Source organism: Rana temporaria, chromosome 13 (genome assembly GCF_905171775.1).
Source record: "Rana temporaria chromosome 13, aRanTem1.1, whole genome shotgun sequence".
NCBI lineage: Eukaryota > Metazoa > Chordata > Amphibia > Anura > Ranidae > Rana > Rana temporaria.
Genome location: NC_053501.1, coordinates 24,011,625 through 24,027,778, shown reverse-complemented (window position 1 = coordinate 24,027,778; position 16,154 = coordinate 24,011,625). Strand labels below are relative to the sequence as shown.

General features: G+C 41.7%; 1 protein-coding gene across 2 annotated transcripts in view; it reads left to right on the top strand.

Moving 5' to 3' along the window:
- MAP4K5 (mitogen-activated protein kinase kinase kinase kinase 5) overlaps window positions 1-16,154 on the top strand; it is a 144,282-nt gene that overhangs the window by 87,440 nt on the left and 40,688 nt on the right. For both annotated transcript variants that reach the window (XM_040333686.1, XM_040333685.1), the window contains exons 5-8: window positions 791-846; window positions 4,061-4,108; window positions 10,835-10,877; window positions 14,102-14,174. In XM_040333686.1, coding sequence (XP_040189620.1) covers window positions 791-846; window positions 4,061-4,108; window positions 10,835-10,877; window positions 14,102-14,174 — 220 coding nt within the window. The remainder of the gene's footprint in view (window positions 1-790; window positions 847-4,060; window positions 4,109-10,834; window positions 10,878-14,101; window positions 14,175-16,154) is intronic.

The following is a 16,154-nucleotide window of genomic DNA, read 5'->3' as shown; positions in this document are numbered from 1 at the left end:
CTGGCAATCAGACTAAGAACATCTAGCAGGGGGGGGGTCATTAGATGCAAGCCGAGTATTGCAGAAAAAGCAAGTCTTGGTATTTAATTTTTTAATGGGCTGTTCATTTGTATCTTATTTTCATCTGACATTCTGCTTTAACCACTTGGCGCCCAGAGGACGTCATATGACGTCCTGGGCTTTGTGCGGTGATATCTGAATGATTGGTGCAGCTACAGGCATCATTCAGATATTGCCGTTTTCAGACGGTGATTCCCTACACCATAGGAATGATCATAGCGGCTCTTCCGCCACTTGATCGTTCTTACGGGCGGTGAAAGGGGAGAAATATTTCCGAATGAACGAATTTGACGAATTTCGATGAGAAAACAATTTTGTAATGAAACAAATTGCACATGTCTAACTTGTACATAAAGCAGTAGCAGAAAATACACTTGGCACTCTGGATTGAGACAAGTACACACTATAGAGGGATATGCTTTGTTTATATTTCATATCAGAAATTTGACACTACTGTAAATGGAAGTTGGTATACAGAAATCTTTCCATCACTAGCTTGAGAAACCATCAAAACACAAGACTGCTGTCTGCATGGACGGCAAGGGCTGCCTAGTAAGTGCTAAAGGGCTACAGGTTGGGCAATAGAGATGTAAACACCATGGAAAGCCACTGACTGTCGGGAGAGGTAAGTGGGCACCTGGGTGCTGGCTCTAGTTAAAAGCTTTTCTTGGTAATTGAGCCATCTACTGATATATTATTGAGTGTCATGTGCTTTTATTTCTTTCTATAGTTACTGGACCGCTGTCAGAAAACCAGATCGCCTATATGTGCCGGGAGACCCTGCAGGTAACAAATGTTAAGCTGAATCCATGGTGTGCCCTCATTATTTTTTTTTTTATGGAATTTTTTTAATGGAATTTTAACTTCATTTAAATAAGAGCTTTGTAAAATGGCCAATTTAATATTGTCATCGGTTTAGAAAATCTGCAGCTTTTTGAGACGCGCATGAATATCTTGCCAAGGATTTTCCATTTGTTTCCAGCCTGTAATGGATGAACAGGCCTGAACCAGGACCATAGGCTGGTCACTCCTCTGTTCTGGCAGGTGTATATAGGTGTAAGCACATCATTTGTGAAGGTGGCTTTACATCTTGGCCACCTGTGATTGGTAGGTAAAAACATCGGCTGGGTTTATTCGGTGATGCCAAAAAATACAAACTAAGCCATTTTCAAAGAAAGTTTTTAGTTTATGGATAAAGTGTCTTTACTATTTTCATGGAGGAAATTGCATGTCACTTCTGATCCTGCTTTAGAAGCCAGGGCTCCACTATTAATAGTGCCACTAGAGGGCGCTATTACTGTACTTCACTCAGCGAATCGTGATATTGTATTGCAGATCGCTCCCTAGTGGATTTTTCATTCTCATACAGGTGTGTCTCAAAGATTTGAATATCCTCAAAAAGTAAATTTATTTCAGTAATTCAGTTCAAAAAGTGAAACTAGGGTCCAGTGCTTTTTTGATGCATTTTTTTTATGCATTCCAGTACAGGTCTGTGGCAGAGAAAAAGCAGCATGTTCTTTTATTTTTTATTTTTCTGCATGTGGTGTGAACTGGCCTTTAGGGCTGGTTCAAACCACAAAAACGCACTCTAGATCTGTTCCGGATGCGTTTCTGCATGCACGTTTTTGTTGCGTTCTGGTGAGTTTGATTTTGTTGTGTTTTTTTTTTTTTATGCGTTTCCAGATGCATTCCAGTTGCTTTTTTCTTTAGTTTTTTTTCTGTATATAATATACATACATACATACATACATACCAAAAGTTTGGACACACCTTCTCATTCAAAGAGTTTTCTTTATTTTCATGACCATGAAAATTGTAGATTCACGCTGAAGGCATCAAAACTATGAATTAACACATGTGGAATTATACATAACACCAAAGTGTGAAACAACTGAAAATATATTTCATATTCTAGGTTCTTCAAAGAAGCTACCTTTTTCTTTGATTACTGCTTGGCACACTCTTGGCATTCTCTTGATGAGCTTCAAGAGGTAGTCACCTGGCGCAGCACCCCATCACTCTCCTTGGTCAAATAGCCCTTACACAGCCTGGAGGTGTGTTTGGGGGTCATTGTCCTGTTGAAAAATAAATGATGGTCCAACTAAACGCAAACCGGATGGAATAGCATGCCGCTGCAAGATGCTGTGGTAGCCATGCTGGTTCAGTATGCCTTCAATTTTGAATAAACCCCCAACAGTGTCACCAGCAAAGCACCCCCACACCATCACACCTCCTCCTCCATGCTTCACGGTGGGAACCAGGCATGTAGAGTCCATCCGTTCACCTTTTCTGTGTCACACAAAGACACGGGGGTTGGAACCAAAGATCTCAAGTTTGGACTCATCAGACCAAAGCACAGATTTCCACTGGTCTAATGTCCATCCCTTGTGTTCTTTAGCCCAAACAAGTCTCTTCTGCTTGTTGCCTTTCTTTAGCAGTGGTTTCCTAGCAGATATTCTACCATGAAGGCCTGATTCACACAGTCTCCTCTTACCAGTTCTAGAGATGTGTCTGCTGCAAAAGGTGGAAGAACATAGAATATGAAATATATTTTCAGTTGTTTCACACTTTTTTGTTATGTATAATTCCAGATGTGTTACGTCATAGTTTTATCGCATTCAGTGTGAATCTACAATTTTCATAGTCATGAAAATAAAGAAAACTCTTTGAATGAGAAGGTGTGTCCAAACTTTTGGTCTGTACACACACACATATATATGTGTGTGTGTGTGTGTGTGTGTGTATATGTATGTATGTATGTATATGTGTGTATGTGTATATATATATATATATATATATATATATATATAGTGTGTGTGTTTTTTTCACTGTACTGGGGTTCGATGCATTTCTTATGCATTCCAGTGCGTTTTTATGCATTTTACCACATTCCAGTGCAGATAAAATGCAGCATGTTTCTTTTATTTATTTATTACTGAAACTGCCCACACTGGTGTAAACTATGTGATTGGGGAACATATAGTCTACTTTCCATGCATTTTTGATGCAGGAAAAAAAACTGCACTGGACGGCATGCGTTGTGAATTGACCCTTAGGGCCCTTTCACACGGACAAACGGTCCGTTTATTACAAGTCCGTTTACGGACTTGTAATGTATCCCTATGGGATTGCAGACGTTAGCGGATGTTGCATCCGCGCCCGCAAAGATCCGCTTTTGCGGACGGAAGAAAACCCTATTTTCTTCCGTCCGGCGGAACGGATCGGATGAATACGGACACGCGGTCCGTATTCATCCGATTCCCCATAGGGGAGAGCTGAGGAGAGACAGGGCGGTCTCTGCACTGTGTGCGGGGACCGCCCTGTCCGCCGACTGCTCAGCGGGGATTAACGGAGAAATCCCCGCTGAGCCAAACGGGCTAACGGAGCGGATCAATACGGATCCGCTCCGTGTGAAAGAGCCCTTACTCCCTCGCCACTTTGTTCTGTACCGGAAACTGAAGACAATCTCTTGAACTTCTGGGTATGGAGGAGCACGTTGCATCACTGAGCCAATCATTGCTATTGCATTGGGAGCCGTCCTGTGTAATCTATGAATGTCCTCGCTCGTAGCATTCCATAGGTCTTTCCTTTTTGCTACAGGTTGCTAAGCAGAGGGGCATAGTAGCAAAAGGAAGGTATGTGTAGCTGGGGTTGGAGGAAATAAAAGCATCCCGTGGTTGCAACATGAGAGAACTTGTCAACTGATCTGTGCTGATCTGATAAGTTATTGTAGATAGTATTGGAGCTGCAGGTATCGGGTAATCATTGGGAGATCGGTAGCCAATCGGAAAAGTTTTTTAACTTGTCTGCAACCAGACAACAGCATATGTAACTATAGACCAGACAAATGGGGAGATCGGGACTATCACCTCTTATCTCTGTTTATGACTTTTCTTTTGTGGAAGACCTTTGCCTTTGATCTTATCAGAATCTCGCTGTCAGTAACTGCCTTTATGACGCAATCTAAATTTTACTTTCTTATGTTTGATTTCTTACACAGGGTCTGGCATATTTGCACAGTAAGGGGAAAATGCACAGAGATATTAAGGTGAGTGTCACAACAGTACAGTATAACCACTTGGACCTCCGGATGATTTGTCTCTCCTCATGATCAGGCCGTTTTTAGCGATACGGCGCTGCGTTACTTTAGCTAAACATTTGCACGGTCATGCTATACTGTACCTAAATAAAATTTGTAAACTCCCCCCCCACAAATAGTGCTTTATTTTTGGTGGTATTTGATGTATATTGAAAAAAATATATTTTTTTTACTTTCTGCTTTAAAACACATCCAAAAATAAAATAAATCTAATTTCTTCATGAATTTAGGGCAATACGTATTCTGCTACAGAAAAAAATGCCTGAGCGCATTTTTATTTGTGCAAAAGTTATAGCGTCTACAAACTATGGGATGGATGTATGTATGGATGGAAAATCCATCACTTGTTCACTGTCAGCGCCGGGGGTCTGCCTTGTTTACATAGGCAGCGCTCTTTTTGGTGAGCATTTTAAGTAACCGTAAGGCCATTAAGTGATTTTGAGAATATGAGTAATAGGATAGTATTGTTTTTCATTCTGATAATGGGGTTGGGTGCACATTTAGGGTCCATATTCATTGTTATGGTATTAAAAAAAAAATCATATAGATTCCAATCCTCCTTTTGAATACCAATAAAAAGACTATATTTAAATTGTACAGGACACAGGCTGTGAGAATCCTAGACCCTGGGTTATAGGCTGGTCACTTCAGGTGACTGGACACTGACAAAGCTTTGAGGACCCCTCCTGGTACCCGCCTATAACGCTACTTTAATCTATTAGCCCAACATTTTTTGAGTGTCCCAGTATGATGGACCTCTTCTCCCTCCTAGTAGAAATCACTCTCTGCTTCCTTTCTTATTTTATTTTTGATTCTTCAATCAGCCCTTCACTTTTTTCTCCTACAGAAATAGAAACCGTAGAAGCCATGCATGCCCATTGGTGCAACCTTGGTAAAACCTTAGGAAGCATACCCAATGAAGGGACGGCCTGTAAAGTTGCTTCGAGCACTGGATCCAGCTTGAGCCCTCACCTATAGTTAGCCACAGGGTGCTATACAGGTCCAGGGCCATGGTCCATTCCTATGGAACCAAGACCCTGAAGATCCCTATTGGTACTTGCGCCATTATGGTAAAAACCTGTACCCAATATAGGGACCAGTGACATGGACAAGTAAGTCATGGTCTCCCTGTTGGACTGCTGCTGAAGCCTCATAGCAGGTGCAAGACATAAAATCTGTTACTATCTTACACCTTTCCTTGCTGTTTTTGTGCCGTTTCACTTCTTTCTGAAAAGGCAGGTAATAACAGCAATGAAACTGAGCCCTTAGGATTAGCTTAAGGAGTTATGTAAGCTTATTGGTTACATTTGGGGGCGAGGTTGAGGTTAGCTGTAATGATGAGGTTAATAGATTTAGGAGTTATTTTGAGATATAGATGAAGATTTAGTGGTTTAGCTTCTGGTTTAAGTTTTAGCTTAACCTTAAGAGGTTAGGTTCAGGAAAAACGGTAACTATATATTGGTTTGTCGAGTACTTTTTTTTTTTTTTTTTTTAAGTGTCTTTTTTTTTTTTTTTTTTCCTTTGATAGTATAGTACAGCTTCAATAAATGGCGAACCCAGGCAGAAAGAGCAGGTATAGACGGGCTCCCTTAAGCCCCGTACACACAGGCCAAATTTGACATTCAGCCTGTGTTTACGCCAGCCGGTCCGTTGGGGGGTGCGCATTTGGTCGGCTTCTGTCAGACGTGCACCTGCTTTTGTGACGTCTTCTTTAGTCACACAGCGAAGTATCAGGAAGAGTGGAAGGAGCTAAACACCACAAGACTTCTCCTCTGTGCCGGACAGAGGGGAAGTTCTCACATACTGCATTCCAGCAAGCTTTAAATGCCGCTTTAGAAGGGCTAATGTGCGCAAGCGCGGTGACGTCATGCAAATGATCAGCTGCCTGTGTTATGGGCTATTTTTTAAGACTGTTGTTTCCAAGGGTTTACATTACAACCACTTTAAATGGCTGGCATATTATTTAAAGAATTTAAACGTAAGGGGCCCCCTATTGGGCGGAGCCCATGGGCTTGAGCCCAGTCAAGTCAAAGTCCGGCCCTGCTGTTACCACTGACGGGGCTTCCATCTTCCCCCGGCCTTCCTTCTGGGTTCAGACTGCAGTTCTGTAGGCATGCACACGGGAGCCCTTGGTTCCGGCACGCTGCTTCAGAGCGCATCAAGTGTGACTATCTCCTAAACCAATGTTTCTCAACTACAGTCCTCAAGTACCCCCAACAGGTCATGTTTTCAGGCTTTCCATTATATTGCACAGGTGATTTTATCAGTTTTACTGCCTTATAAATAACCACAGCTGGTTTCATCTGAGGGAAATCCTGAAAACATGACCTGTTGGGGGTACTTTGTCTTAAACTTTGCCCCTTTAGTATTAATTTTACCTACAGGTAAGCCTTATTCTAAAAATCACAAAGCAGGCTTTACTACCTCTTAAATATTTTAATGAATGCTTTAACCCTTTTGCTGCCAAAGGCTGAAGAGGAAGCAGAGGACACACCTTCCCTCTCCTCCCCTTCTTGTGACCCAGAAAGCAACGTCTCTGATATCACTTCCCGGTCAAGCTGACCTGTCACCTAAATAATATCACACAGGGTACCCTTTTTTTTTTTTTTATAACAAGGGCAGGACCCGCACGGCCCGACACATTACATGTAATAACTGAATGCAAACTCTAATCAACGGTACAAAACTTGGTACATAGTAGTTTATCAAACACATCAGCAGATCTATCAAACCTACAACACATAGGAGGGAGCACAAAGTACAACTTGTTTGTAGGGTGACCCAAGTGCCCCAGGAGATGGCACCGGCATCCCAACCGCATTAAAGTCGCAGCAATGACAAGGAGCATCTCCTGGAAGTGGGAAGTGGATACAGGGTACCCTTTTGTCTTGTATGTAATTAAAAAAATAAAGTTTACGTAAAAAATAAATTAATTGTTACACCCAAAAACATACAGTGGGGCAAAAAAGTATTTAGTCAGCCACCAATTGTGCAAGTTCTCCCACTTAAAAAGATGAGGCCTGTAATTGTCATCATAGGTATACCTCAACTATGAGAGACAAAATGTGGAAACAAATCCAGACAATCACATTGTCTGTCTGATTTGGAAAGAATTTATTTGAAAATTATGGTGGAAAATAAGTATTTGGTCAATATCAAAAGTTCATCTCAATACTTGGTTATATATCCTTTGTTGGCAATGACAGAGGTCAAACATTTTCTGTAAGTCTTCACAAGGTTGTCACACACTGTTGCTGGTATGTTGGCCCCTTCCTCCATGCAGATCTCCTCTAGAGCAGTGATGTTTTGGGCCTGTCGTTGGGCAACACGGACTTTCAACTCCCTCCAAAGGTTTTCTATGGGGTTGAGATCTGGAGACTGGCTAGGCCACTCCAGGACCTTGAAATGCTTCTTACGAAGCCACTCCTTCATTGCCCGCGTGGTGTGTTTGGGATCATTGTCATGCTGAAAGACCCATCCACGTTTCATCTTCAATGCCCTTGCTGATGGGAGGAGGTTTGCACTCAAAATCTCACGATACATGGCCCCCTCCATTCTTTCATGTACACAGATCAGTCGTCCTGTTCCCTTTGCAGAGAAACACCCCCAAAGTATGATGTTGCCACCCCCATGCTTCACAGTAGGTATGGTGTTCTTTGGTTGTAACTTGGCATTCTCTTTCCTCCAAACACGACGAGTTGTGTTTCTACCAAACAGTTCTACTTTGGTTTCTTCTGACCATGCGACATTCTCCCAATCCTCTTCTGGATCATCCAAATGCTCTCTAGCAAACCTCAGACGGGCCCGGACATGTACTGGCTTAAGCAGGGGGACACATCTGGCACTGCAGGATCTGAGTCCCTGGCGGCGTAGTGTGTCCCAGCTCTCTGCAGGTCATTCACTAGGTCCCCCCGTGTGGTTCTGGGATTTTTGCTCACCGTTTTTGTTATCATTTTGACCCCATGGTGTGAGATCTTGTGTGGAGACACAGATCGAGGGAGATTATCAGTGGTCTTGTATGTCTTCCATTTTCTAATTATTGCTCCCACAGTTGATTTCTTCACACCAAGCTGCTTGCCTATTGCAGATTCAGTCTTCCCAGCCTGGTGCAGGTCAAAATTTGGTTTCTGGTGTCCTTCAACAGCTCTTTGGTCTTCACCATAGTGGAGTTTGGAGTGTGACTGTTGGAGGACAGAGGAGCCTCTTAAAGAAGAAGATACAGGTCTGTGAGAGGCAGAAATCTTGTTTGTAGGTGACCAAATACTTATTTTCCACCATAATTTGCAAATAAATTCTTTCCAAATCAGACAATGTGATTGTCTGGATTTGTTTCCACATTTTGTCTCTCATAGTTGAGGTATACCTATGATGACAATTACAGGCCCCTCTCATATTTTTAAGTGGGAGAACTTGCACAATTGGTGGCTGACTAAATACTTTTTTGCTCCACTGTAAATCCCCTCCCCCCCATTTTTTTTTCTCAAGGCCCACCCCCAAATATACTAACATGATAGTAAGTGCATCCTTCAGGAGCACCTACTTGTGAAAATGTCAGTTGCAATACACAGGTTACATATCGCCGCGCACACCAGAGGGAAAGCAATATTTCTAACACAAGACCTCCTCCATAACACTAAACTGATACCTATAGGGGGCTTTTGAAGCATCAACTATAGAAAATACTTGATGCTTGTCGTCATTTTACGGGCACACGCAAATTTATGGTTGGCCAAAGTTGGGTATTTAATTGACGCAACCTCGTCTTTCATATTTTACCCAAAATTTGGGTGATTTATTGCGTTTCTTTTCCCTAAAATTCACTTGTGTGGTGTTTTTTTTAATGCTAAAATATTGCAGTAATATCGTGTGACGTAAAAAATTAGAACTACCACTTTTCTTTTTCTCTAGACCAGTGATGGCGAACCTTGGCACCCCAGATGTTCTGGAACAACATTTCCCATGATGCTCCACTACACTGCAGAATGCATGGGCAACGTGGGAAATCTTGTTCCAGAACATCTGGGGTGCCAACGCTCGCCATCACTGCTCTAGGGTGTCTGCTTTGAGAAAATATATGATTTTTGGGAGTTTTGTGTAATCTTCAGACCAAAAAAAAAAATTTTACGCGCAAAAACGGTTCTGGCAGCTAAAGGTTTAATGGAGAAAACTAAACATATGAATTTTATATACTACTTTTGTGAATTGGTATCTGTGTATCTGTATCTGTGTATCTGTATCTGTGTATCTGTATCTGTGTATCTGTGTATCTGTGTATCTGTGTATCTGTATATCTGTGTATCTGTATCTGTGTATCTGTATATCTGTGTATCTGTATCTGTGTATCTGTATCTGTGTATCTGTATCTGTGTATCTGTATCTGTATGATGTGTGATCTGTGGTTTGTTTTGGCCAGATTTTCAGAATTGGTAATGCTTTGCACTTAAAGACCTTGGGGGACTAGAATGGAAGATACACTATGGGGAAGCTTATATAGATGCTACATTGTGGGAAGGCTGTTTACCCAATGCACAAAAAATAGAGGAAAAAAGCACATGCTGTATCATTGAGTGCAAATATATATGGAATGTATGAAGACGGCTGTGTAACACTCAATCCTCCTTGAATCAATGACAACATATGTAAAAGGACGTATATTAAGTTGAATTGACAGCAATCTCCCCTGGAGTCACCCAAATACACACCCTGTAGCATTACTGCATATATTGTAAGAGATCTCGCTGATAACAAGATTAGCCCTATTACTCAGTATGATCTTTTGAACCGCTGAATTAGTGACTACATTCTCATGAATGATAATTGTCCCTGCGGTGTGTAGATTGGTGACGCAGTCTATATTTCTGCTGATGTAAAAAGAAATACTGCGCTGGTATCCCAATGTGAATAAAAAGCAGCCAGCACCACAAAGGACAATATGTGTTTACAAAAAAATGTATAAAATAAGTGCAGAGTCAATCAAGTGTCGAAAAAGATATACTGGGGACCCTATCTAGAGGATAGACCTGGAAATCTAGTAATTGTTGTCCTGAAAATGTATGTTTTAATATTAAAACAGAATCCTAACGGATAATAAGTTCAGTGCAAATGTACAAAAAAGTACAAAAATATAATCTGTGTGTCAATATTGAATATTAAAGACACAAATAAAATTCTCTTGTTAAAAAAAAAAAAAAAGACACAAATAAAATCTGTGTTTATGAAACTCACAAAAATAACACATAGCATCACAATAAACAAAAAATCTTGCTTAAATAATCCAAAAATGTGAGTGAATATCCCCTGGCCACAGCATATGTTGTATATTTCTAAATTTATATTTAATTTTTTATTTTTTCCAGCGGAACTCTGCTTTAAAGGGTTTAAAGAGTTCAGGTCAATATTGAAAAGAAGGGGAAATTGTGGGAAAAAAAATAAATAAAAATGGTGTACTCTTTATTATCTGTTTATATGTTTTTATATTAACACATGAATTTTCAAGACAATTACTAGGTTTACAGGTGTATCCTCTACATGGGATCCCGGCATATCTATTTCTACACTTGATTAGCGTGGCACTTATATATATAATTTTTATGTGTGTGTGTGTGTGTGTAATATATTTCTGCTGATGGTTGTAACAGTAAAATGCAGCTAAAACAAGTTTTATGTCTCTTGCAGGGTGCCAACATACTACTCACAGACAATGGCGATGTCAAACTAGGTAATTCCTATATAACGTTTGATTTTACAGGGCTGTATAGAAGGAGCTTTGTTATCCTACAGCAGAGCTCGGCAAACCCACTGGCAAACCCACTGGCAAATCACTGGCTGATAAGGCATGTTGGAATTTGTAGTTCCTTCACTGAATGGCTTTTGGCGATTCCTAGAACTTTAGGAAGGTGCAACTGTTCATTAAAAGTATATGTTAGCCAAAGAACAAAAGTGTAGTATAAATATGGAGTTTAAATTGCTAAATTTAAAACCTAATAGGGTGGGACTTTAAATGATGCTATGGCCATCCGGCATGTAAGCCTCCATCCCCGGCAACATGAAATAGGGAAAATAAGTTGTTGGGACTTTAATTGAAACAGAACACTAGGGCAGACTGAATCAATCAATATGATAAAAAATATTTATTAATGGCTTGCTAGGGCACAATGCAATGTAGGTAAACAGGGTAGATCAATAAATGGGTTACAATGTATAACAGAAGCATGATTGGTAAATCATATAGCATTCTGATAGTAACATTAACAAACATAATAACACATGATGAACAATGAAACCAGCAATGTGACCCAGACATATAACCATGATAAATAGTAAAATACAATTGATGATTCAGACAATATCAAGCCCATAGTAGAAAGCATCTTCACTGTGACTTGACAGCTATATTGTATGTTCGTATGCTTGATGCGTTTCGTGGAATATTTCCACTCATCAGGAGCAGCTAGGGACTGGGGTAACCTACAGTAAATGATAGTTGATAATGAGAAACTAATTAATGGTAATTAATTAGAAAGGGAAAAGAGGGAACACTACACAGTGATTCCTAACAATCTTACCTATGGGTATTTGGTAAAACAGTATAAGCAGTAGCAAAACTGATAGAAGGCATTTGGGGGCTGAGAGATCATATCCCCGGGAGCTGAAGTGGCTGCAAAGCGGCGGCAGGGAGCTTCCAAATTGACTAAAAGTGTAGTATAGTCAGCTTACCAGTCTCCCGGTCTGGTGGCTACATTTGTTTTTTTTTCTGCCAAGTACGTTTTCTGCAAGTGCAGAGAAATACCTGATAATCCTAACAGAAATTGGTGTCCTTGTAACTTTCTGTGCACTGAACTGAAATCTAAATTCTCTGAGCATTCCTTGTTTTGTTTTAGTACACACCCCCATGTAACAGTGTTAAGGAGAGGTTGAGTTGTACAATTCATTACAGCGGGCAGAGGCCCCTTTCACACTGCCGCAACTTGAAAGTTGCTCGATTTTGCGGCTGCGATTTTGACCGGATTTCAGGGAATGCCTGTGTGAACTTGAAGTCTATGGACCTCAACTCACATCAAAGTCGGACCAAAGTAGTAAAGGGACTACTTTGAAGTCACACATAAATGAATGGTTATTATTGGGAATCGTGGGGGTACGACTTGCTTCCTGTGACTTTGGACATGAGTCGCATGACATCACACAAGTGTGAAAGGGGTCTTAGGAGACAACACTGCGCCTCCCAAAATACAATGCAGTAACTGAGTGTTGTCACCCTAGGACATGAAGTGTGTTACTGGGAAGAATAAAAGATAAGAGCCTGATAGAAAAAGTAATGCAGTAATACATCTGAGGACTCAGCATATATTACATTTTTGTTCTTTGGTTTAGGTACACTTGAAAGAAAGTTACCGCTCCAGGTGGATTGTGTTAGGATGATCAGTGTAGTCTCAGGAGATCAAGGGTGCTGGCAATGCACAAGGCAACAAATGGAAAAAGAAAATATGGACAGCCGTACTCCAAAAAACCTTGATGGTTGTCTTTATTTAAAAAAGGAAAAATGCACTACAAGTCACAGCACACAACACGGGAGTAGAACAGCTGATGCGTTTCGCACTATAAATTGGTGCTTAATCCTAGTGCTTTAGGTACACTTGGGGGGTCTATGTATAAAATAAAAAGCTTGTGTAGTCGGGATGAAAATTGCCGTACTTCCTCTGTTATGTGTACTTAGTTTACTGGAGCACGCAGAATCTGGTGCTGCTGTGCATTGTACCCACTTGTCTTCTAACATCAGCTTGTTCAATTAACCTTTGACAAAAAAATCTAGAAGTTGATTGCAGAGCTGCGCCAGATTCTGTGCCTGCTTTAGTAAATTTCACCAAATATGCTTTTTTTTCCCCCTGATTGAGGTATTGTATTGCATTGTGGCAACTATGTGGCATTGATGATATGGGGGCTACCTGTATTGGAGAGAATACAGCAATTTTCATCCTGATTGTGTGAATGTTCTTTTCGCACAGGCAACATTTTTATACATTGGGATCAATTTGCCAAAACTGCAAAATTTTGGTGCCACTGTGCATGATAGCCAAACGGCTTTTAACTTAAAATGTCAGGCCTCGTACACACGGCCGAGGAACTCGACGTGCCAAACACGTCGAGTTCCTCGGCGAGTTCAGCCCTGAAGCCGCCGAGGAGCTCGGCGGGCCGAGAGCTCCCATAGAACAACGAGAAAATAGAGAACATGTTCTCTATTTTCTCGACGAGTTCCTCGGCGGCTCCATCGGGCCGAAAGTGTACACACGACAGAGTTTCTCGGCAGAATCCGGCTCTGACCGAGTTTCTCGCCGAATTCTGCCGAGAAACTCTGTCGTGTGTACGAGGCCTCATTCTTGCCTGCTCTGTGTAGTGGTTTTACACACAACAGCCCCCATCCTCCTCTTCTCGGGGCCCCTGCCAGTGCTCCTGCCCCCTCCCCCCCCAGCTGCTTGCTATAGTGCGTGCTCACTCCCGAGCCCTGTTCTATACGTCCACACAGAGCTAAATCAACCCCAAAGACTCTTAAGATACTTTTCAGGCAATTTATTCCTTCCAAAGTCAGTACAGTATATGATTCAGCTAATGTCTCATGAAGCCTATTTTTCTATACAAGGCAGGTAGTAGATGATGTTTGCAACAGACCATCTTATTTTAGGCTCTGAAAAGTGTTGTGAACCCTCCATTCCTAATTCTGAGCATCTGTGTATCATCACAGCAAGGATGCCTGAATCTCAAACCCTTACTTGGGCAAAGGGCCACATATTTTTATAAAGGCTGTGTGTTTTTCGTTCACTATTTGCAAATTCAGGGTTCGGTTGCATCAAAAATAAAATGGTTGCCTGTGTCAAGTGAGCAGATACCCTTTAAAATGGTAAGCTTGCCATCTCTCATGGATTTTTCTTTGAACTTTTATTTTCACAGCGGACTTTGGTGTGGCAGCAAAAATAACAGCAACAATTGCCAAAAGGAAATCTTTTATTGGAACCCCATACTGGTAAGAATATACTCTTCCACTCCGTTGGGTATAGTGGGCCTCGTTACTGCAAGAGTCTAAAGGAACCCTGTCCATATCGGCCAATTGCATCATTCCTTTCTTAAAATGATAATATATAATACAGGATTTATATAGCACCATCAGTTTGTGCAGTGCTTTACATTATAAATGGGGACAGTACAATTACAATACAGGAGGAGTATGAGGTCCCTGCTCATGGAGCTTACAATCTAAATGCAGGAGGTGGTGGCACAAAGATAATGGCTGTAGGGGATGATCTGATGGTGGTGATCCAAATACAGTTTTTATGAGGCGGTGGGGTAGACTTCCCTGAATTTGTTTTCAAGGATTGCTTAAAGGCTGATAGGGTAGGAGCTAACCTGACATACTGGAGGAAGGGAGTGCCAGAGGATGGGAGAGGTTCTGGAAAAGTCCTGAAGGCGAGCATAGGAGGAGACAACAAAGGAGCTAGAGAGCAAGATGTCTTGGGAGGAGCGGAGGGGACAATTTGGTCTATTGTGGTAGGAAGAAATAGAGAAATGATTGGTTGCTACACGATTTGGCCAAAAGTTTGTGAACTTGGTGTAGTCTGTAAATTCCAAACCTTTATTGACTACATACTAATTCACAGTGGTAACAAGCTAACGTGTTTCCCCTTTGTGCACTGTGATGAAGGCCGTCACAGCCGAAACACGTTGGCTTGGTACCAGTGTGTTTCGGTATGTAGCCCAAAATTCCGATTTTAGAGGTTACATTTAGTTGTCGGGTTGAATTTACTACAGATCTGATCGTCAGAGTGCAGGAGCACTATAACTGGAGCACCAGTCTGCTACCACCAGAAACTGAATTTGCAGTTGTGCTTGGGTATTGTTTATCTGCAAAAGTTTGTGGACACCTTAACATCATAACTGCGGTATATATGAGCTTGTTGGACATCCCCTTACAAAACCATGGGCAATAAATATGCAAACCCTAAAGCCCTGTACACACGCTTGGTTTTCTCGTCGGTAAAAAGTCCGCCGAGAAAACCAGAGAACCTGCTCGGTAAGTTTCCCTCTGTACACACAGCCGGGTTTCCCGTCGGAAAAACTACGGGGAGAGCTTAGGCTGGGAATCACGGCCTTGTGTATACTCCCTCGCAGTGTTTCCCCATAGGAAAATTGCCGGGTTTAAAACCTCCGGGAATCCCGGCGGGAAAATAGAGAGCAGGTTCTCTATTTTCCCGCAAAGATTCCCAGCAGTTTTCCTGTCGGGAAAACTGCGAGGAAGCATACACACTGCCGGGATTCCCGGCCAAAAGCTCTCCCAGCAGTTTTCCCGACGGGAAACCCGGCCGTGTGCACGGGGCTTTACAATGAACTTCTCTTATTTTGGTTCCTTTTAGACTGTTGGAACACACTTTTAATTGAATATTTATCTGTTTAATCATCTCAAATAAATACCTGTTGATTTTGCTGGAAATCTTGTGAGCTGGTAATGTCCTTTGCAAATTTGTATCAATTACATTGTTCTCTGAAGACTACATAACTATACCCCTCTGTTATGAGGAATAGAAGGGGCAGGCAGGGTTCACTAGGTGACCATAAAGTAAGAAAAAGCTTGAAACGAGAAAACTAATGCCGACATCACATCTAAGGACTGTACCGTATATACTCGCGTATAAGGCAAGTTTTTCAGCACATTTTTTTGTGCTGAAAATGCCCCCCTCGGCTTATACTCGAGTCACCTTTTTGCGCCTGATCTCCCAGACTTTGGGGACCCGGTGCCGACCGTAGGTCCCCTGGACCCCAACCTTGGCACACATGTAGCCCCACTCTTCCTCTACAAGTGTAGGGGAGCACCTATTTTTCAAAGCCGGGCAACTCTTACATAGACTACCATGTTAAACGGTCATTTCTCCTGTGACTTTGGGGATCCGGTACCCGCCGGTCGTAGGTCCCCTGGACCCGGAACTTGGCACACATGTAGCCCCATTTCTCC